At 37.6% G+C, this 24,360-nt stretch overlaps 1 protein-coding gene across 2 annotated transcripts; it reads left to right on the top strand.

Annotated features, from left to right (window-relative positions):
- Positions 1–1,633: 1,633 nt before the first annotated feature.
- On the top strand, positions 1,634–23,963 carry LOC118269584 (soluble guanylate cyclase 89Db). 2 transcript variants are annotated; one of them, XM_035584754.2, is made up of 15 exons: positions 1,642–1,736; positions 1,847–1,916; positions 7,952–8,029; positions 8,115–8,884; positions 9,990–10,183; positions 10,574–10,698; positions 21,090–21,221; positions 21,586–21,687; positions 21,868–22,034; positions 22,159–22,435; positions 22,509–22,652; positions 22,740–22,863; positions 22,970–23,079; positions 23,336–23,425; positions 23,553–23,707. In XM_035584754.2, the coding sequence occupies exons 2-15, from the start codon at positions 1,875–1,877 to the stop codon at positions 23,652–23,654; spliced, it is 2,457 nt and encodes an 818-aa protein (XP_035440647.2). In that variant the 5' UTR covers positions 1,642–1,736; positions 1,847–1,874; the 3' UTR covers positions 23,655–23,707. The 2 variants fall into 2 exon arrangements, with proteins under 2 accessions (XP_050563086.1, XP_035440647.2); XM_050707129.1 differs by having other exon boundaries at positions 1,634–1,916; positions 23,553–23,963.
- Positions 23,964–24,360: the final 397 nt, after the last annotated feature.

The raw sequence follows: 24,360 nt of genomic DNA, 5'->3' as shown, positions 1-24,360 counted from the left end.
TCCTAAAAGCAAACGACCGCTTTTTAATTGTACAGGTCAACGGCGCACGCGCCGATTTTTATTGCTAAGCGCCATTAGATTGGCGACAGACAATCGTGTGAAAAGCTCAAGAGAACTTTATTTGTTGGTCGTTACAGTTTAATTTGTTTTGAATAAATGTTTACATTTTACTAATTGAAAACTGCTATATGATAATAGACCTAATTTTTATTAACTTTTGAATAAATTATTTAGAAACTCGCTTACTTCTTATTCGTGTAATGCCATTTGTAACGGTCGAGTACATAATATACTCAAGTACTATTCCTAAAGCTCTTTTAATATACAGTGTTAGGTAATAGATTTTCGATATCAACTCGACTTCTTGTTCCTAATGTTTGACAAATAGTTGAACGAGTAACGCCTCTGGTGTTTTGGGTGTCCATAAGCGATTGCTTACCATCAGGTTATCCATCTGCTCGTTTACCGGCTTACCTATACCATAAAAGACGAATCGTGGTTTCCTTATCCCGTAAATGTAGGGCCTTATTAAAGTAGGCATTATCATCATTAGCAAGCATCTTTTGAAACGTGTAGTTTACTACAATCCCCATGTCCCAACCGCCAAGCCTCACTTAAGAATCGTAGCTTGAAAGTATATTATGCGAGAAAGATTTTATTTGCATAACTCTCTATCATAAGTACCCTAAGTAAACATAAAACCTATGTAACTTCTCAAACAAGTGGGTTTACGGATCTGTACGACCAAATACTTACAACAAAATTCGGTAATTGTTCATATAAAAAAAATCTCACTCAAGTAATAGACTTGGCGTGATTGCTCACATCCTTCTTAATATTATATCGCTCGCTGCTTATCCCTTTCACTAGTGAAATGATCGCTTTTCAAGTGTTTTTCAATGTGTTTTTTAGTCAGAGTAGGTGCAGAAGATCCATTATTTTGAACCTGTGAAAATTCATTAGAACTTTTCTCTAAAAATTATGACGTAAACATTCAGAAAACATTTTCGTTTATCATGCAGCACATCCCATTCCCCTGAATTCGACCTCAATTGTATTATAGCAAGTTGAAATTATCATTATGCTACTAATGTAATTATGGCGAATACTTTGATGAAGATAAATGGCAGCTGAATTGTCCAAGGCACGCGTCCTTCAAAGGGCGACATAACGAATAATTGCCCTCAATGCGCTTCACTGAACCAATTCAGTTCACTACCAACTAGCAGCTTGCTGATTGATCAATCGTACTGATGACGGCATACCGTCATTGCGAGTATATCGATGCGAGTATGTGAAATTAGGTTCAGGTTTTATATTTGTTGTAGTAAATTGGGTTATTGTTTTTTTTTAATTCTGTAAATAAAAACAAATATTGTTTCCTTACGTTGTTTGTATTTCAAAAATGAAATAATGAGACTAGTTAATAAGATATTGACGAAGTATGTAACTGGGAGTAAGTTTAAATATAAATCTCTTTTCCATTGGAGAAATAATAGAGTGAAACGATAATTTTCTCGACCATCATTTAGTCAAAGAGTTCTGCAATAGGTTACAACAGATTTCTTTACATAGCACATGCAAGGATACCTATAGAATAATAAGTAAGTACCCGTTCGCCCCTTATCCGTTCAGTAGTCCCGCGAAAGCCTTACCGGGTAAACGCGACCCAAGGTTGCAAAGGACGCAACAAACCGCGGCGGCGGCAGTGTTAAACGTAACTTTGCGAACCATTTGTTAGTGTCATTAACTGTCCAAAACACCACCAGAATTTAAACTTTATCATCACCCATTTAAGGGTTAAGATAGATTAAATTAAATTACTTTTTTCTGTATATTTTTTTAGGTTGATTAGTTGAATTGAGATCGTCAAGATGTATGGATGGCTACTGGAGAGCGTCCAGCATTTTATTGTGGTGAGTGATTGTTAAATTATATAATATACTAATAAAAAAATACTTTAAAAATTATAAAAAAAATTCTGACTGTATTGTTACAAGTTGTTTTTTTTTGTTAATAGTTAAAGTTTTACTCGTAGACTTTAGTAATTAGTCCGTGATTTTTAACTAACATTAACAACTATTAGGTATAATGGTTTTTCCTGTTAGCTGTATTTCAAGTACGTACGATACTTACTCTTACTTACCGATCATAATGTGGTACTAATGTCCATGTCTTTGATCTCATTGGACATCTTAATACAAAATCTTTTAATTAAGATCGATTATTGACATTCGTAGAAGCTATTCTGTAACTTTAAATTCCAAAGATCGAAGTGAACTCGGTATTGGTCCGCGATGTCATTGGTTGTAAGTGTAAAGTCGACCAATGACGCACAAGAATGCGATTCGAGCTTACTTCGAAAGGATCGAATGGACAGTTACAGAATAAACTAGCTGTTCTACTGAATTTCTGTCAAAAATTTAGATACCGTATTGATTTATTTTTCGGTTAGTAATTTCGGCGGTTAGAGAAGAAAATATACCTATATATTTTACCTTAATATAATACATACACTTCCAGAATATATATTGTAAAAAATACTTGTATTTATCATGTACATCAACATTAGAAATACCAAGAAAAAATGGCAACACAAACGCCCTTATCTCTGAATATTACGAGTATATATTCCAGACCATTTTTTCATGGACAAACTGTTAAAGATAAACTCCAGCGTCATTATTTCTTTATTCCGAGAATGTCTGAAAATTGTAACATCTAAGTTAATGGATGACTGCACGGTTGGCGCGATGGCTTGGCAACTGGCTGCCGTTCAACGTGTCGGATGTTCAATTGCCACACGGAACAACTCTTTATGTGATTCAAAACTATTCTTCCAAGTCTGGATGTCATGTGTACATATAAAATTGTATGTTTGTAAACGCACCCATGACACAGGAGAAAAACATAATGTCATACAACGTTTTAAAAAAATGGACGAACAATTACTTATTTCTTAAAAAAATAAAGCAAAACTGGTTACAATAAGTAGTACTGCTAAGCACAAATTCATTCTTTCGATTGGCTATAAAAGCTGTATAAATTATGTTCCCACTCTGTGGTAAACAAATCAAATAGAGAGTGCCCCCTCACCGCTGTAATCCCTTTATTCCCGAATATATTTTACGAGGAAACCAAACACAAATAAAAGTACCTAATCTCAATTGTAACTATTTTATTTTGTTTTGATGCCTTTTATATTATTATATAGGTTTAGTAAGCATTTTATTACGTTTGGTCGTCTTGGCTGATAATATAACTTTCAAGCTTAAGGGTGCTTTTCCGCCACAGATGTGCTAGATATAGTTAATGTTACCGTTTCTACTGATACTAAAGTATGTAGTTACGTTAGGAAGGTGCGCAGCTCGAGTATGCAATGTATCGATAGTAGGGAAGCCATCCATAGCACGCATCTCTCCATATAAAAAACATAACTTAGCTGATTCCGTTTCCACCAGTGCTAAGCTATGTGTACCAATGAATATGATTGGTGGAAGCCAAATGCATCTACAGCATCGTAGCGTAACACATCTCTGGTAGAAAAGCACCCTCGTGCTATGATTTGGTTTCGGTAAAAACATGCAATTTAGTATAACAATAAGCAGCTAATGTTTCTGTACTGAGTCAATCTTTATTTTCTTACCTACATACCAAATTACTTGGCTGACTGTACCTATGAAATCTGATTGTATATTTCAGTCTTAAAATTTTCACTTTTGTTCCCGATACCAATTTGGCTCACCCCTTTTTACTTTCAATAGGTTTAATTCTTTTCCTTTTAGAAGAAGGCAATTATTGTTTTATAAATAGAAGCGGCTTTACTTCGAAATCTTTGGATTGTTTTATATAGCCAACTTAACGAAGTTGAGATGACCCTCAGATTGTGTTTTCTCTACAATACATCGTTAGGTATTATAATGAAATATGAAAAACCAATTTGAGGGAGAGATAGATCAAGTATACAATAATATGTACTATAGCTAGATAGTTAACACGTTAACTGCCACGTAATTCACCGGTGACCTACGTTAGTGAAGGATTTGCCTTCACACAGTTTTCTGATGGCAGTTAAAGGCCCTGTAATGTGCAATCTCTTTGAATAAAAACATTTTATGTAACAATTGGAAACACGGAGGGCAAAAGATCCAGAGGCCGCTCACCGACAAGATGGTCTGACCAGCTCAAGACCACGAAAGCAACAAAGTTTTATAGCGCCGTTAGCATAGCATCAGACAGAAGCCGATGGAGACAATTCGTGCACGCCAGAATCACCCACCATGACCACGATCTTCAGACATGAAGGACCGACCAGAGAGAGAGAGAGATGTAACAATTCCATATTTATAACAAAACAATATGAACTCTCAGGATGCTCACTTATTCAGTACAAAAAAAAAACGCAATCTTATGTTACTTTATTTACTTTTTACTACAATACATATACGCAATAGTAAATATGTGTCCCAGACATATTACGTCTCAGTCGTGCAATACAAAAAGTCTGTACTAAGCTCTTTAGCCGTAATAACTGGGCTTGTTACCCTTTCAAGTCACATTTATGACTCCAACAAGAATATTGAGGCAGCTGGCAGGCCCTAGGGGTAAACCTTATGAACTAGATTACGTAAATACCGTGTATCGTATTGGCTATTTTTCCAAGTAGTCGGGATAAAGTGTTATTTTACTTTTTTATACCAAAACATCGACGGTAGAGTATAATTGTCACCAACTCTTTCTTAGCAGTATACGGGCCGACCATTAATCGCCACGCTTGCTTAATACGGGTTGGCATTTTTTTCTAACTTATAAATAGAAATTATAAAAAGCCCAGGTTTCCACACGATGTTTTCCTTCACCGTTTGTCAGAGGTGTTTAAATAATCTTAGAAACATAGGAAACTCGAACAGAACGGCCAACGCGAATGAACCAACCAATCACAGCGCCGAACTCGCTCTCGTTTCGATTTCGAAAAAGGTAAAGCAAACTCAAAATACACACAAAATACATATGTATTTCTGCAGAAATATCAGTAGCCTTAGTACGAGCATATACAATGTGATAGGCGTGGGACTTCTAACCCGTTAAGGCTGAGTACTACATCTAATTTTATCGACAAAAAAAATAATATGGGGGTTGAACCCCTAATTGAAAATATTGAAAAATAGTGATTTTTTCGGTCAAAATAATTCACAAATGATTTTTTTTCTCACCAAAACATTATCAAACTTATGAAAAAAGTAATGAATTAGTTAGCCAAGGTTATTAGCTACCGTTTGTCGTTTTTTTTTGTTTCTACGACGCATACAACCTTTGATATCAAAAAAAGTAAAAAAAATATTAAAATAGCCATAACTTTTAGGGGAGGGGATTCGACCCCTTCGACCCCCGACTTTTGTCTATAAAATTTGATGTAGAATTCAGCCTTAACGGGTTAGAAGTCTCGCCCCTATCACATTGTATATGCGGACAGCTACAATAAACCCTTTAAACCTTTAACGAAAGTCGTAGTATATTAACTTGTTGCAAGCAGAATAGTCACTTGCTTAATAAGTTGCCATTGGTCATCCACACCGTCCACATCACTTTTATTACTTTTCCCTTAACTTGATACGCACGAGGTATCAACGCCACTTAATTATCTGTATGGAACGATAACGGTAGGGAAGCAATTAATTAATAGCTCCCAGACTGACGCAGAGGGCGCTGCAATCGAATTAGTACACCCCATGACGTTTCATGACTCCAATATTGTATGATCGTTATGTATTTTATTTTATTTGTTTTGTATACTTGTTCTTTTGTATTTTTTTCTTTGTTTTGGAACAGGTGGGAAAACGGATCAGCTGATGGTAAGCAATCGAGCAGAGGAATTACAAGTGCATTATCAGCCTTTAAGGAGGGGGATTGACCAAATATTTAAATGGTGGTGGCGCATTTATGTATACTTTTAAGCAGTTGGGAATCTTGATGAATGACTGACTCGTTGGTCGAGTGTTTGCAAGTGTGACTACCGGGCAAGGGGTTCGATTCCAAAAAGCAGTCGAACCAAGTACATATTGCTGGGCTTTACTCGGTTTTTCGAAAAAAATCTCAGTAGTAGTCTGAGTCTGGAATTGTGCCCCTATATATGGTAATACGTGTCATAATTTGCACCTCTGCCTACCCCTTCGGGGATAAAATGCGTAACCATACAAACTTGGGAATCTCGAGTTCGATTCAATCGCTGGTAATATTATAAACTTACGCAATCAGAATAACTCAATAGAAGGTCACCGCCGCATCGAGCAGTAATTTAAACTTTGCGGAGAAGTTCTAAATTAAAATATCGAAATAACTTTAATTATTATCCGATCTCTCGTGAAATTGCGTAGAAGTCGGTACTCGGTAGATTACAGATGATCGGTTGATCCATTTATTAAGGAATCGTTTTCAAAGCAATTTTTATGGTGATTAGAAATCTTTTAGAATTGAATGTAAAGAAGTTAGAAAAAGTACTTTTACTAAGAATATATCTGTAAAAAGTACCATAAATCTTGTGTCGCAACTGGTGTCAATTAAATGTATGCACCACATGAGCAGCTCTCCATTCATCTTGTTTTTAACCAACTTCCCAAAAAAGAGAACTGACTTCTAAACTATCGGCGGGTGGACACAGGCAGTACAATGAATAATAGTTAATTTTTTGGTTTTTAGTTTATGAAAATCTGTATTTTTCTTTTTAGCCTTTTTCCTCCACTAAAGAAATAAAAGATTTTATGTTATGTTATGTTTATTATATACATAATACAATAGCATTCAGCACCAACCCCGGATGTTTGTTGTGTGCTCAGTGACACGTAAAAACGTATCAAACATATATTTATATGTTTATAACTTTAGTTCGGATTCGGTCTGCAGACATGTGGAATAATGGGAGTTATAAGGACCTTAATGTATAATATCTTTCCAGTAAAGTAACATTCTCACAACACATTTTAATAAGATATACCAAAATAACTTTCACAGATTTAACCAAAAGTATGAAAGACGAAAGTACCCTCTTCATTAGGTATGTAGGGTAGTATTTTAGTATTTTAGAGACTGGTCTGGGATTAAAGTTAGCTAGGAATAGGTACCTATATTATTCTTCACAAAAATTCCAATTATAATCCTCTTTTCACTTAACTTAGGAATGTTGCGATGAATACAAATGAACTTCACGAAAGAATTTCAAATCTTTGTTACAATTAAAACGTCTGGACATTTATTTAGTCAAGTGCTAAGTTTTCAACTAAGACAAATGGCAGAGCTTCCCTAATAGTGTTAAGTATTTTAGCACTTTGTCTTCTACAATAGAGGTCAATATTCTGATATTTTTGTAAAATATACCCAGTAAAATACTGGAAACTTCACTAATTAATTAAATAGAGTACCCATTAATGGCCATTAGTGGGTCTTTCGATCTTACAACTATTCTAGATCTTACAAATTTCATCTTGCTTTATGTTCAAAAACTAAAAGAAACAGCTGTAAATAGCAGAAACAGCAGTTACTTTTCCAAGAAGTTAGAAGTAGGTGTTATGAAACAAGTTTTTTTATAAATGTTTCTCCAGAACTATCCACAACTTTTGCTAACAAATTCAAGTCAAAGTTATACTCGATATAATACAATATGACACGAACAACAACTATTTTGGCCACCAACTTAATTCTCAGCTGGCCAGTCGTCAAAGCACCGTTGCAAACAGAATGGTCGGCCGCAATGGACAACGCGTCACGCGCCGTATTACGAAATTAATATCGACAGACCATTGACTACGTCCACAGAATACTAAGCAATAATTAGACCCATACCAACCATAATTGGTAGAAATAAATACATTTAATCGTTACAACACAGTATCTATTATTGCCAGTGGAATGTTATTTAACGAGTGTGATCTTAATTGTGCTTATGTATTGTTTGCAGGAAGAATGCGGGGAGGAAATATGGGAAACTATACTCCGGGAGTCTGGAGCCAGGAATACTGCCTTCAGTGCTATGCAGGTACAACTTAGTGCACTTGATTACAGTGACATTCACAATCATTCAGTACCATTTTGCTTATTTTTTGTATGCTTTTTGTTATCAGCAATATCCAGATGCATTGATGCTGCGTCTGGCTAGCGCCCTCGCTCGACTAATCACCAGGGATGCAAACAGTCCCGCTCCATCCAGACCAAGCAGTCCAGCTCCTAGGAAACAGTCAATAAAAACTAAACCAAGCTGGCGAAGCGCTTCAGTCCACACCGACAATAGAACACAGAGTTTCAAATGCCCATTCACAGCAACTAACGCATTAAAAAATGTCACTAAAAAGGAAATAGAAGCTTACAAATCATCAGAAGAAATAAGGTCACCCATAGCTGCGTCTACAGGCAGAATAAATGAAGTAAGAATCACTGAGGAAGCTGAAATTGTCGCCAGAGAATTCCATAGGAGAAGTCTGGGTTTCAAATTTGAAAATCACAAAGTGAAGGAAACAGTTGAGGAACCCATACCAGAGACTAACCAGACAGAAATACCTGATTCAAGTGAAAACGATGAACCTGAAGCGCCAACACTTGAAGCAGCTTCCAGCCAAATCGAGATGTCGATGCCAATGTCTGAACCAACCTCTCCAGAAACTGAAACTTCAAAAAGGAACTCTATTCTGAAGTCCTCAGCTCGTAAAGCTAGTTGCACTTCTGCTTTAGACGTGTACAAACGTCGCGGGTCCATCATCCCCCCTCGGCCTCGTATGAACAGCCTCAGCGTTGTGAGCGAAGATAAGCTGCACAACATGAGAGAAAAGTTCGGCACTCCTGAGAAGGTGATGCACTTCTTCGGAAGGTGTTTCGTCAAATTCTTCAGTAATTATGGGTAAGTTTGACTTAGATATAGAAATAATGGGTATATTGTTATGACGTAATGAGCTACGTTAACAAGTGTGTACATTAGTGGAGGATTTGCCTTCAACAGTTTTCTGATGGTATTTAAAGTTTTAATAATTAGTTTTAATTTCTTGTTTATGTTTCCGTACTATGGGCGTTGCGAGCAATAATATTGAAGAAAGCTAATAAAACCAGTAAACAAACTAATATTTTAACTTTTGCGAATATTTGATTATCATACAAAATTTTCATTACGCTGAAACAATTGTTTTCATTGACCTTTAAAACATCCTACGCTTTTACTTAGGCGAATTATATGGACGAATAAAGATAAACTTTAAAGGAAAATTGCGCCTTTTATAATAAACGAAGCCTATCTTTTATGCGTCAAGAATAAAAGATAGACCCAAGGTTAAATCCAGAAAGAAAAGTTACAATCCAGTTTTACTTTTCGTTAAGCATTTTCTTTGTCTATCGCTTTCTGGTTCGCGCCGATGCCCAATAACAAGCTGTCAATCAAAATGTCTCGGGTCGTGACGTCAAATAGTGGCCCAGTGGAAAATGTGGAAATAGATAAGGTCGCACAATATGTGTTTAGGGTGAAGGAGTAAAGGGTGAAGAAGGATACAGGGGGTGGGATTAAATTGGATACAAGTTTAAGGGGGCAAGTCTTTCACACTTACATTACATATGTAAGTACGTGTGTGATAAAATAGATGACATTTAAAACTTTTGATTAAATAGAGAAAAAAGTAGTGCTACTGCTAGTACTCCTTCTAAACATCCTGTAATGCCTCTATCTATTTGACTTATTTATATGAGTATATACATAACATATTTTAAAAAAGGAAACTGGAAAACAACATGACGTATTTTTATAATAACTATCGTGAGACATACTAAATTAACTAAAAATCACGGTTTTCTCACGTATATTAATGGAGAAAAGCTCTACTAGTTTCGAGTGACGAAGGGACTCTTCTTCGCCGTTAATTTATGCCAGTAATGCCAGTAAAGTATTTACTTTTTCAATCTCATTGGTACTATGGCCCAGAAAAGACAATATTTTACAAACATCATTTAACTTCCCTCAGTTACGACAAAATGATCCGTGCGACGGGACGTTACTTCTGCACGTTTCTGCAATCAGTGGACAACATTCACCAGCGCATGCGCTTCACATTCCCGCGCATGCGCTCTCCCAGCATGCAGCTCACTCGTGCGCACAGGCACGGCGCCGAGCTTGTTTACAGCAGTGGAAGGACTGGGTTTACACATTATCTTATGGGTAAGACGTATTGAGTCTCTTACTTATCTATTTTCACCCATTCGAGCGCATGTGATAATATAAGCATCCTGTAGACGCGCTATTTAAATCGTAAGTGTCTGCTAACGTTGACGCGATCGAATCGGTAAGAAACTACCACTAAGTACTCAGTAGATAGAACAAGGTATAATAAACTTTATTATTTCTTTGTTTTTGGGTACAAAATCGATTGCATGTTTCCAATCTCTGATATTGAGATGCAATAAACCCTACCATTAATTCTTCCGTGATAAGGTTCTCTTGATCAGATGACAGTACCAGTTTTAAACACTCTTACCCCTATTTTCAAGAACAAAGTTTAGGTACTCAAGATTACTCCATCTAGATAGTAACATAACGATAACATTTCAGGTCAACTATACGAGATAGCTGAAGACCTGTTTTCTCTGAAGCTGAAGGTGTCAGTGGTGAAGGAGAGCATGGAGGGCAACTACTACGTGGCGGTGCTGAGACTGGAGTTCGATAACAGCGACTATGTAAGTACACTACTTTCTTCAAATCGAGACTTGTTTGTCTACCGTTGTATGTTTTGCTTGTGCTACTGAGCTTAGGTTCCTACAACTGTTGCTATGACAGAAAACTGTTGAAGGAATCTTCCGATAACACTTATTCAACATTGTTCGCGTTGGCAAATGACTTTAGGATGATTTTTATGACCTAAACCTAGACCTAAATTCGAATTAAAAATACTGTTCTGTCTCTTAAATTAAATATAGGTTGAAGTTCGTAGAAGAAATTGGAGGACCAACTGCTTTACTTACTTTCCGAGGCACAGGAATTTCCTGACAGACTAATAATGGTAATTTTACTTAGAAAATGCAACTATAATTTTTTGACCGGCGCGGGAATCGAACCTGCCACACGTTGCACAGCAGCCGGTCACCCAACCACTGCGCCAACTGTGCAGTACAGGAGTCGTTACATAATTTCTTTCACTTTCTAAAACTAGCAAAGCATTTCCTAGTCTATTAATAAATTTAATACAACACAAACAAATTATGATTATCTGTTCTGTTATGTCAATATCGAATTAACCGCGGTCTTGTATTACAAGCTTCACACTTAATTAGGGCCAATTACGTGAGACGCCATAGAACATGATATCGACGTATCGGTTCAATTAATTTGTATTTTGTTCCCATTCAATGAAATTGAAGTTTTGATAAAGAATATCGACATTGAATTTCAGTTTAATGGTAACGAAACTAAGAAGTTCCAATATTGAGTAAAAATGTTCAATGTGTATAGTGTATAGGTATACACTTAGTCCTACTAATATTATAAATCCTTATTTTTAAGGGTGAAAAGTACTTGGGTAAAGTTAGAATATATGTACATAGTTGAACATAATACAGAGATCTTTTTATTCTGAGAAAGGGTAGAACTACTTGTAGTAGATTAGGGTGCATTTCCATCAATAATGCACTGGTGGAAACGGACTCGGCTAAGCTATATTTTTCATTTGGAAAGATGCGTACTATGAATGGCTTTCCTACTATCGATACAGTGGCGTAGCGTAGTGGGGGCGGCAGGGGCGGCCCGCCCCGGGCGGCACTTTTTAGGGGGCGGCAAATTTTAAACAATAAATAATAAAAATATTTTGTAAATATTTCAACCATTTTATATTTTTTTCGCAACTAGAGATCGGAGAAAGTAGTGATAGTGGGGATGGAACCTTTAACGAGTGGTCCTGCCCCGAGAGGGGCACCTGAGGCAAGAATCCGACGATTCGTCGGAACCAGTAATTGGTAGGGTAAAAAAGGTGAAGGCGAAATCAAGTTCCCACGATGTGGGACTTGATGAAGCTCAACGCCAACTGAGGGCGTCTCTGGCGCAAGCCAAGCGGGTGGAGGCGCAAAAGGACTGGAGGAGAAGGTCGCCGCCAAGGAGCGCGCAACCGGTGCCGCAAGATCCAGGGCTGGCTACGGGGCTTCCAACGTCCTCTACGCAGACCACTCAGGAAAGGAAATTTTGGAGGTGGCCTCCAAGTCCTCCAACCTGAAAGGATCGGCTGTTGCCGACAAACGAAATAGGACCTACCGGCCGTCGTACGCAAGATTGTCGACATCGTGGAGTCGTGGGACGCGGTAGTGTCCTTCTGCGAGGACGTGATGTCGCAGAAGGAAACTGCGGAGCGGGAGAGGGAGATCTCGAATCCCTTCCCCGCCCGCAGTAGGCGCACCGGGCGCAGGAGAAGGGCGGACAACGCCCAATTCCAGCCCCCATAAATGGGTCCAGGGGCGCGGGACTTGGGGAAGTCCCCGCCCCCTATTCCATAGACCCGAGGTGATGGCGTGCGCGGGTGTCGGCGCGCGCCTCCGAGACGATGCACGGGGTAGCCCAAACTTACCTACCCCGTGCAAGAGATGAGGTCAGGGGCCTTAGTCTGCTATTACAATTGTGTCAGAATGGTCGATCAGTGATCAGTGCAAGAGGGACGGAGCTATGTAGGTTGTATAGCTCCGTCTAAGGCCCCAGGACGGACCTGGCCGGCATGTGATGTGGGGCTGCGGAAGAATCTGGATGGATGGAATCTCTCGCGGCCCCCACGATCACGTGCTGAGTAGACGCCAGGGGGTTTTAGCCGGTAAGAGTCCCCTCCGCTTTTCCCCGGCCAGAAGAAGTCCAAGACGATTTCACCCCGACAAAAAAAAAAAAAAAAAAAAGGTTTGTGTTAGGTTTGGGTTAGGTTTGGGTTAGGTTTGGGTTAGGTTTGGGTTAGGTTTGGGTTAGGTTTGGGTTAGGTTTGGGTTAGGTTTGGGTTAGGTTTGGGTTAGGTTTGGGTTAGGTTTGGGTTAGGTTTGGGTTAGGTTTGGGTTAGGTTTGGGTTAGGTTTGGGTTAGGTTTGGGTTAGGTTTGGGTTAGGTTTGGGTTAGGTTTGGGTTAGGTGTGGGTTAGGTTTGGGTTAGGTTTGGGTTAGGTTTGGGTTAGGTTTGGGTTAGGTTTGGGTTAGGTTAGGTTTGGTTTAGGTTAGGTTTGGGTTAGGTTTGGGTTAGGTTAGGTTTGGTTTCCTTTTATGGTTCTTTTTGTATTTTATATATATATACAGGGTGTAAGCGGAACGCTCCCGAAAACGCCACAAATCGTTTATGTTTTTATAATTTTAATCGTTTTTGTGTTTGTATTATTCATGCTATATTAAAATTCAGCATTAGATTACAACTATTATTACTTAAAATAAACATTGAATTCTTTATTTTTTTTAAAATAATACACGTTTTTTACCAACACCTGTTTGCGACGTTATACGGTTTGGTCCGAACCCAAACCCAATAATATATATATATATTTAGGTTTGGGTTCGGACCAAACCTAACCTAACACAAACCTAACCTAACCCAAACCTAACCCAAACCTAACCCAAACCTAACCCAAACCTAACCCAAACCTAACCCAAACCTAACCCAAACCTAACCCAAACTAACCCAAACCTAACCCAAACCTAACCCAAACCTAACCCAAACCTAACCCAAACCTAACCCAAACCTAACCCAAACCTAACCCAAACCTAACCCAAACCTAACCCAAACCTAACCCAAACCTAACCCAAACCTAACCCAAACCTAACCCAAACCTAACCCAAACCTAACCCAAACCTAACCCAAACCTAACCCAGACCTAACCCAGACCTAACCCAAACCTAACCCAAACCTAACCCAAACCTAACCCAAACCTAACCCAAACCTAACCCAAACCTAACCCAAACCTAACCCAAACCTAACCCAAACCTAACCCAAACCTAACCCAAACCTAACCCAAACCTAACCCAAACCTAACCCAAACCTAACCCAAACCTAACCCAAACCTAACCCAAACCTAACCCAAACCTAACCCAAACCTAACCCAAACCTAACCCACACCTAACCCAAACCTAACCCAAACCTAACCCAAACCTAACCCAAACCTAACCCAAACCTAACCCAAACCTAACCCAAACCTAACCCAAACCTAACCCTTTAACCGCTCAGTTAAATATCAATTATCATGCACCAAGCGCGGAGCTACTAATCGAAATAATTATATCTACACTAAATAAGGAAGAGCGATCGTGTAAGAGTGAGCATTTTCTCTGTCGCAGTAATACGGTATGAGTGGCAGGGATATGGAAATATCTGTCGCATATTAGTGACACAGTTGGCTATAGGGTTAATGTTATAGTTGAAAGAGACTTCAAAAAAACTCTGTTTAATTCAGTCTCTAAAATGAGAAAGTTATGGTATCCACTCGCACAGCTCGTTCCAAATTGTAGATTCCTATGGAGAAGAAATTAAAGTATACCAGTGCAATCTACGAAAATAAACAATCATTTCTTAACGAAGATTTTATTGTTATATTGCTGCCAACACATAGCTCTACCTATGTGTTACGAAGAGGGCTCTCGCCCAATGTATCGCCCACACCTTCCTCCGACATACTTATAAAAACTGAATGAAATTCGTAAACTGTTTGATTCCCTTTCTTTCTCAAGCTTACTCGTTGGTCGAGTGATCGCTAATGCGTCTGCCGGACAAGAGGCTTCTTGGGTTCGATTCTCGGGTCGGACAAAGTATTGCTGGGCTTTTTTCGGTTTTTCGAAAATTTCTCAGTAGTAGCACGGACTCCGTGCTAAGCTATGCGATGTATCGATTATCGATACATCGCATAGCTTAGCACTTAGTGACAGTGGAAACGGGCACATAGCTTCACAGCTTAGCTATTACATCTTCGTCTACGTACGTATACATACGTACGAAGTACATACGTATCGCTACATAGCACATCTCTGATGGAAAAGCACGCTTAACAGCGATAAAAGACATCCTGTGTGCTTGTGGTAGACAAGATTAAGAATGAGAAATTCGTCAATTAATTCTCTTAGATTAAAATTATATTAGGTTATCCTTCAAAGCCAATTTCTGTTTAATTCGTTTACACAAACTCCATCTTCAGTAAGACTTTATCTGATAAGATTAATGAACTTTCTATCTTTGTTTAATATAGATGTTCCTCAGCCTATTTACTCCAAAATATATGAAGTATTAGCTTCATTGTTCTTGTTTACTTGTACTTATAATCTTGTGTGTAATCTATATTACATGACAGCCTTCAAGAAGACGGTTCGTAGACCTTCAGTAATGTCAAGGGCACAAAGGATATATTCTTGTGATTAATCTTTATCTTATTTGTCTATTCTGTCATTAACTCTTCGTAATAGCGTATGTGGTACTTGTAATAATTTTTATCTATGTCTTATCTTACTTTAAGCCTCTATTAACCAATTAGGCCTTCTTCTTTTCTTTCCATCTCTTCCTATTTTGTGCTTTTAGTACTATTATAGAAATATTGAGGTTGTCGCAAATATGTATCGGCCAGGTAAAACATCGCCTGCTATTTGTTTATGACTATTTATGCCAAATTAAGTATACTACACCATAGGATAATCAGAAACATTTTACATTGGACATGGGGACTAGGAGAAAGTGGTCATCTTCAGTCTGGGAAACATCTTTGGGAAATTAAAACTGCGATACTATTTTGTAATATCTTATCATTCTTATTCAACTTCAAGGATGCTTACAAAATAAAAATAAGTGCCCTACAACCTACAACCAATTACTTTCAATTGAAATCACAGCACATTTTCTCTACAATTCTTGTAACAAATACTTAATTTTAAATCCAATTCCATCGCAATACAATACAATACAAATACTCGAGGAACAAAGAGTGCAATAAAGTACAATACAAAATGCTCGATATTTCTCTTTGTAATGAAACAATCTCGTTTCATCGTATTTACTGGAAACAGCTGTTTAACAACCGTCTATTAGACCCTTCGGTAGAAAAGAAAGGGCGGGCTCTAACAGGTATGCTACGCCACTTGATTAAACCTCTCCTAATTAAGTTAATTCATTTTGACTGGATCGCTAGTGAAATTATATGTGTGAAAATTTGCATCAGGTCAATTCTTATTAAACTTCTATCTGGAGTATAACAATAGCTCAGCTCTACATCATCAGCGGGCCGTGCCAGCCCATTATTTGACTACGAGTTTCTCCTACATAAATAAGTGATTAATCTCCGCACTTGTATGCACACATTGCACTGGCCGGTTGACTTCTTATCATAATTCTTTGTGGCGACTTAGACGATCGACGAGCAAATCAACGGATTACGTCATAGATTCTATAATATAACCCATGTAAAGATCAGATGCGAATAAACATCGATAGAAAATCCCAACGATTGGGCAGAAAACCCGCCAGACACGATCACCTCGCGTGGTCGGAGCATCCTCCTTTTCTTACTGTCTGTTCTTCATAAATTATGTTGGAATGGTGGAAAATACGGACTTCTGAAGTCATTTACTACTCGCAGAACTTAATCTTGTAATGAAATTTTAGACAAAAGGATAAGGATCCTCTGTCTAAAATTAATCTATTTCGGCCTGTTTCGTTATTTGATTACTTAAGAAAACAATGGAAGAAGGAATAATGAAAATTAGCTTTGAATAATGAAAACTAACCAAAGGGAAACGAGGTTATTTCATTCGCCAGTTATAAAGAAAATTAGTCCTAAGTTTTCACTTGAGCGCACATCATCAATACGTGGGAGGCAGCTTAATGTCTAGTGACGCGAGTATTAAAAGTGACCTACGTTTTAAAAGCAGACGTGAGGTCCTTTCAAAACCTTTGTATAAGTCTCTACTGAGAAAAGTTCAAAACGTAAAGATTTCGTTTAGAAAAGTTTTCTATGTCCCGGTTAACATCAAAAGTCGATTCGGTAAAAACCGAACCGACTTTTGATGAGTTTATTTTAGAGTTTATTGAAAATTAACGGTCATAAATATTTGAAGAACACACCATTGACTTGACAAGTTGACACGTTAATCCTGTCCTATTTAAAAATATGATTTGGTTACTTTCTAGAATTGTACTGTACAACTACAAAGAATCCGACTAATTATATATGAAGCAAACTGCAGACAACTGATACTCAGAACTGGTAATCCAATATCCTGAGAACACTGCCACGCTACGGGTTGGCGACCGTCCCAATATGTACCCAGTTTGGAACCAAAGAAACGAAACTAAATTGAAACTAATCAAGAGATATTTCCGACAATACGGACGAAAGTTTAAATGCTTCATAAAACAGTCACTTGCATTACGTACTAAAATAACGGCATTTGTAATGAAACATTGTTCCAATTTCATATAATAGTGTGTACGCATAAAATCACAGTTTAATATCAACGAACTCTGATGATGATGAAACGTGTGATGTGCCAATATATTTTATTGTCAAGCAGATTGTAATAAATTAGAAAGTTGTAAATGTTTTATTGTTAGAGTGTATATTTAGATGTTATAAGAATGTAACTACGCTTGCACAGTAAATCGAAATTGTCGACAATTCGACAACTGAAAGAGAACTGAAAGACAGTTGCTGTAGACTTGTTCTGGAGTGGAGACCGCATCTGCCAAACTAAGTGTAAGTCACCTCCACCTCAGTGGAATGGCGATATGTTAATAGTAATGATGTGAAAAACTAAACAACAAAAGATGCGTTTTTGTCTGCAAAATGGGCTTATGGGTCATACTGCTGGATACATGAATATAGTCAACGATTTTTACCACAAAACGGTTGATAGTAGTAATTGGAACTTACTTAGCAATGAATTACCAAACACATTTGTGCAATAACTTCTACGATATCTACCAGGCGCCTTCGAACCTACCATTTACGTTGGTATATTATACAGAATTAAGTACACTCAAATAGTGTTACGAACTTACGGCTTAATCTTAGTGAACATTGATCTTTCGTTAGTTTACTAATGACTGCACAAGTCACCGTTTGTCGCTCTTAATCCCTCCAGTTAGACTTCGGAGGGTTAGTTTAATCTTACGTACTCAATAAGGCTTAGTGATTGTAGATGCCTACTTGAAAGATACACATATATACGATTTCTGGCTTTGTTCTGAATGTATTGACTGAAAATAAGGAGTATATTACACAGAATTTATAAAGAGACTTTTTTCCTTTTAACATGTTTTGAAGAAAACATGGAATTCCCTTGTAGAAATTATGACAATATCGAAAAATTGTGCATTTATAATGTGTAACTTAGCTATCAAGTCATGAGGATATCTTTACATACGAAGACCACACGGCTAGATCTCATTGTCATAAAATCAGTTCCAATTTCCCCGCACACAATTCGCACCCCTTTTACGGTATGAAGTAGCGATCAGAATCGTTTGCACCAAAACGGAAGCATTGACTGTCTATTGTTAAGTTTTCCATTGTCTTAAGACCTTGTCCTTCATGATAAAAATATAAAGTTTACGATTTTTACAATGTAGGTGCCGTACATGTTCTGTAAACATAAGTCATTGGTCGATATTGTCAACAGTTTTCTTGATAATTACTTTACTCAATTTCTGTTTTTTTTTTTTTATAGTATAAGCCGGTAAAACGAGCAAGCAATCGCCGCCGCCCATGAACACCCGAAACACCAGAAGTGTTACAAGTGCGTTGCTTTTTGAGGGTTAATAATTTAAGGGTTGTTGGGGGATTGGTAAGATTAGGGAAAGGGACAATTGGGTCTCCGGTAACCTCACTCACACAACGGAACACAACGCAAACGTTGTTTCACGTCGGTTTTCTATGAGGCCGTGGTATCACCTCGGTCCAGCCGGCCCATTCGTGCCGAAGCATGGCAATATCTACAAAGACCTTTATCCTATCAAAATCTTAATGAAAGTGACTTCGAACAAGTAAAGACACTTCGCACAAAAATTACGGCTTTCCCTTCTAAGTACCAACTACCTTAAAAGTTTATTGCGGTTTTAGCACTTAAAACAGTATTTATGAACGCTATAAACTGTAAATCTATTCTTTATAAGATTCAGTAATGATTTTTCCTTTTATAATCTAGACGTTTATGAAATATTTTCTCCTAGGAATTGCCTATTACAAATCACTTAGCCTCATCTAGTTATTTAAGAGATTGACGTGTAAAAGAGTTGTTTACATTATAACCATTTTGCAAAATTAAATATCAAAGTCATTTATCATTTCTAATGTTTATTAAAAATATATCAATTATTTTTGAAGATTTCTCAACTATCTTTGTAAATATTATTTAAACTATTTCGAAAATAATAAGCTGTGTAGATAACAAGAAAAGGAAGACTCAAAGTGCAAACGCGACATTTTGTAGCGGTCCCAACTCCCGACACTGATTGATTCTCGATCCCGCTGGAATTCGAGCTGAACCAATGAATTGGAAATTTAATCATATTTCCCTGTCTTCTATCTGTAGAATAGAAGTAATGTGACTTCAGCAAATTGCTTTATGGATTCTATAGGAAATTACTTAAATTTTAATAAAAAAAGGAAATTTTATTAAATCTTTTAATTAAAAAAAGGTTGAGGTTTTATACAGCTGATTGCGGACAGGTGACAACAAAACTAGAAAAGGTTCTGTGCTACGCAGTAACGTAACTTCTCTTTTACTAACTTAAATATAAAATCTTCAATTATCTAGTTTAAAAATCTAGCGATAAATAAATTGGAATCGATCAAGCTAATGTAAGCAGATGGAAATGAAGAAGACGGTCGTGAATTAGTCTTATCCCAGAAAGTTCTTTAACCAATATGTTAAACCAAACTCTTGAACCTAACATAACTCTGTATGCCATCGCTTCTGCACCATTTATATTTACATGTTATATATGTATGTAAAATAGTTTTACTACGTCATCCAGACATGAATGTACCTACCAACATGGACTCTCCGTGAGAAATGTTTACTTTACCAAATTAAGTTTAGATCATGAATAAAATATGAGCTGGTATTTTGAAAGATGGAAATGTAATTGGATGGTCAGATAAAAAGTAGTCGAGTGGTTTATGGACATGAGTGCTGATTGGGAAACTTCGAGTTCATAATGTAATGAATACCGGATAACCAGGTTCCATGTTCTATCCAGAATATTTAGATTAGTTACTAAAGCAGGTAAACAAGGTCGTGATAGCTCGGTGGTATAAGACACTACTGATACACAGTGAAGGAAAACATTGTATAGAAACCTGGTCTAATAATTAATTAGAAGTTCCAAATCGCCAACCCGCACTGAGCATGCGTGGTGATAAATGCTCAAATCCTCTCTGTGTGAGAACAGGCCTTTGGTCATCAAATAGGCACCTAAAGGCCATTGCTGGAATGTGAGTCTCCTCTATATTAGACGGTCACCCATAACATCCACATTTGGCAGGCGGATTTAAAAGTTCAGCTGCTGCGATGTTATCCGATTTCTGATATGTGTAGTCAGAAAAAAAGCAGACGTCACCATATTTTATAATCTAATTATATTCTATTGTTTACCCAATTTTCAAACAATAAGTCACGGTACCTAATAATCATCAATAACTAGATAATAATATCTCTATCAAAATAAAGATTGCATCGTCTAAGGCCTCTTAATATGATTTCAATTGATAATAACAAGCACGTAGACCTTATCTGTTAGAACGAGTCAGCACAGGTCTAGATCCAAAGTCCGTGAGTCCTATTTTTCAAGGATAGAAAATTATGTTACTGCAAAGTTGACTAAACAAGATTCCTACGTCCTTTCCATTTCCTTTAGATACAAAAGAATTGATGGATGTTTGCTAATTTTTATTATTTTTGTCAGCCAGAGGCTGTACTTAAAAAAAATAATGACTTTGAAATAAAATAATCTTCCTTTGTTTATGCGCGTAAACGATGGACTCAACGGGGGATCGTAAGAAAAAAAAATACAATTCTATTGTTTTAAAATTAAGCTACCAGGTGGACCTTTCAACTGTCATAATCCCCCTTCTATATTCTTTCTAGGTCCAGTCTCTAATGTTGCGCAAGTCCCTATCCTGCCCTCTGCCGGCGGTGCCAGCCACCTTGCTACTGCAACTGTTTCCCTTTGGAGTGCTGCTCGACAGGAGAATGAAGATCCTGAAGGCTGGAGAGAGAGTAAGACTATTTCAATCACTAGTAATAATATGCCTCGACTATTTTTAATAAGACTGTCTGGTTAGTCGAGTCCAAGTGGTCGCAAGTGCGACTGCCGGACGAGGGGTCTCGGGTTCAATTCCCGGGTCGGGCAAAGTATTACTGGGCTTTTTTCGGATTTTCGAAAATTTCTCAGTAGTAGCACGGAGTCTGGAATTGTGTCCAATATATGGCAATAGGCTCACCCTATAGGTGAAAAGTGGGTGTAGGTACATTGTGTAGCGGCATTGCGAGCCGTAATGTGAACCTTTGCTTACCTCTTCTTGGATACTACTACTATATAGCTAGTAAAGATAATACTTATAGGTACTTACATATTTTACAGCTGGTAGCAGCCTGGGGTGGACCACTCAATCGCCTGGAAAAGTCTGCAATCTCCGAAATATTACGTCTGAGGAAACCTAAAGTACCTTTTACTTGGGACAAGGTACTTGAAGTTCATCATTAGCTTAACATTGTATCAAATTAATGCTGGCAAAATTAACCAGTATTTTTTTTTTGACAGTCTGATAAATTTAAATCAAACTCATATTTAATACAGTTTTCATAACTCCTCCTCTTCCTCCTTCAAAATTTCAGCTGTCTTTAAAGTACATATTTTCTTCAGGTGGTGTGCATGCAGACAATGATCTTTGACCTGGAGTTGCTTCGTTACCGCTCTCGAAACTGTGCTGAAGTGAGGCGGGGCTCACAGGGAGCCCGCTCCATTCTTCTACGAGGACCTATCTACCTGCTAGAGGAAATAGATGCCCTCATATTCCTATGTAGTCCAATGTACGTAGAAAATAACTGCTTTAAACATATTTAAGTAAAATTTAGTATTAACCAAGCTACCTACAGAATTTTTATTTGTTTTTAAATATTGAAATGATAAATCCGATTTATTTTCTAATTCCAGTTTCAATGATCTCGATGAACTGCATCAAGCTGGTATTTTCCTAGCAGACATGAACGGCCATGGTCTTTCTAAAGAAATGCTTCTCCAAGGATGGCAGCACGTGTCCAGGCTTGAACTACTATTTGAAAAGGCAGAAAGTAGGAGTTTATCTTTAGAGAAGTCTTGCAGACTTCTGGATCAGTGGAAGAAGAGGGGAGATCAGTTATTGTACTCTATGATACCGAAAGGTATTGCTGATCATCTACGGGCTGGAAAGGATCCTATGGCTGCTTGTCAGGTAAGTTCAGGATCCAGCGATAAACCTTAAAATTTTGATTCCACCACCTACAAGTATAATGAAATGGTTTCAGGCATTTGAAAACGTGACAATAATATTCTGTGCCGTGCAACTGGCGGAGGCAGGTACCAGAGCTGACGTGATGCAAACTGTCGCCTACATGAACGACGTGTACTCCAGGATCGACAGGCTGCTGGATACACATCGCGTTTATAAGGTGCTGTTGATCAATTACTCTACCTAATAACTAGGTAGGTACCTATATTTGCGGATAAATTCAGTACTAAATATGAAAATGTTTCAGGTGGAGACAGTGGGCACTGTTTACATGCTGGTCTCCGGCGCTCCGGAGCGAAGACGTGCGCATGCGGCTGCCGCTGCTAGTGCTGCCCTCGCCATCTCACGCGCTATCCCCGCACTGACTATTGGTAGGAAAACATTTTACACTAACAACTATCTAATTATTATATTTTCCTTAATTGCTTGTGAGTTTTTTAGAATGCTTTCAAATTGTACTGTGTTCAAATTGAACAGGAATTCACACTGGACCTGTCGTTGCCGGGGTGCTGGGACTCCGCTTACCTCGGTACTGCCTTGTAGGAGACACCGTCAACACTGCTAGCAGGATGCAGACGTCTTCAGAGGTATGTATCTATTAGAAATAGGTAGATTATGTCATTTGGAGAACAATGTTATAAGTTGTGCTAAAATTCGTTTTAAAATTCAATACTAAGCTAGACTAAAAGAGTTTTACCTGTCTGATTAGCCATTCTACTTTAGGCAGTTTAAGTCTTTGACTGCCAATAGAAAACTGTTGAAGGCAAATCCTCCGCTAACGTCGGTCACCGGTGACCACCACAAAACAGATCCCAACTTAAGTTTACGTAACTTATTTTTCAGCCCGGTCGCGTTCAAATATCAGCACATGCAGCAGCACAGTTACCAGCTGGAAGATTCAGGCTCCGCCCCAGAGGTCTCATCAAAGTGAAGGTAAATTTGTTTTACCCTTAACTATATTGCCTGAATATTTTAGGACCAATTTTACCTATTTTCATTCTGTTTCGTATCCATTGCGATGCTTAGGTAGTTTGATCTTTATTGTTTTTAATTTTCGCAGGGCAAAGGAACAATGGAAACTTTCTGGTTGGAAGGTGAAGTTGAGGAGGAGGAACAAAATGAGGCGCTGCAGCTATTCTCAGCATTGTGCGGAGATAATTGAGAATTTTAAAAATTACCCATAGATTAATTATTCATATTCTGTTCTTTCAAAAAGGTATAGGTTAGTATATCTGTGTTAGTAAGAAGAAACTTTTTTCTGACAAGCTTAAGCTCAGTTACAAAGAGTTTCGTCTATGTACCTAAAGGAATTGTGACAATTATGATCTTCAGGGAGTGACTGGGTTTTCCTATACAATTCTAGGCACCAAATATGAAAGGTAATACTTACTTAGGCATCTATTTCTTGAGATTTGTGTAAACTCGTTAATTTTAGTCCTCTAGATTTAAGTTATTTAGTTTCGTATATATATAAATAAACCCAGTAGTAATTCTAAACAAGTCTTAGAATCAAAATCACGTGTTTTACCTAATTAAAATCACGTTTGCTTATTTTCCTAAACAAACTAGTTGCCAAGTAAGTAATTAATAAACGTCATATGTAATCATAATGACCGCAATTAAATTTTTAATCGATTACCACTAATTGATAACGATAACGGTGTCTTATAATCGTTATATTACATCACTAGTTATCGATATCAGAGATTCTAATGAACGATTGATTGCTCCGATTCTCTGATTACATACGATTATTAAGATATGATTTAATTTATTCAAACAATTTTCCACACTAATAGATGTAATTAGTTAAGTAATAAAAACACTTTTTTTATAAATAAGAACATGAATCTATCTAGTCTTAAGGA

The sequence above is a fragment of the Spodoptera frugiperda genome, chromosome 30, assembly GCF_023101765.2.
Source record: "Spodoptera frugiperda isolate SF20-4 chromosome 30, AGI-APGP_CSIRO_Sfru_2.0, whole genome shotgun sequence".
Classification (NCBI taxonomy): Eukaryota; Metazoa; Arthropoda; class Insecta; order Lepidoptera; family Noctuidae; genus Spodoptera; species Spodoptera frugiperda.
Note: the sequence above shows the minus strand (reverse complement) of the source record. Positions and strands in the feature narration are given on the sequence as shown.

Coding starts and splice junctions, on each gene's coding strand:
- LOC118269584 (XM_050707129.1), top strand. CDS start 1,875: ATGTATGGATGGCTACTGGAGAGCGTCCAGCATTTTATTGTG. Junction 8,030..8,114: donor CTGCCTTCAGTGCTATGCAG/GTACAACTTAGT, acceptor TTTTGTTATCAG/CAATATCCAGATGCATTGAT. Junction 22,436..22,508: donor ATCCTATGGCTGCTTGTCAG/GTAAGTTCAGGA, acceptor AAATGGTTTCAG/GCATTTGAAAACGTGACAAT.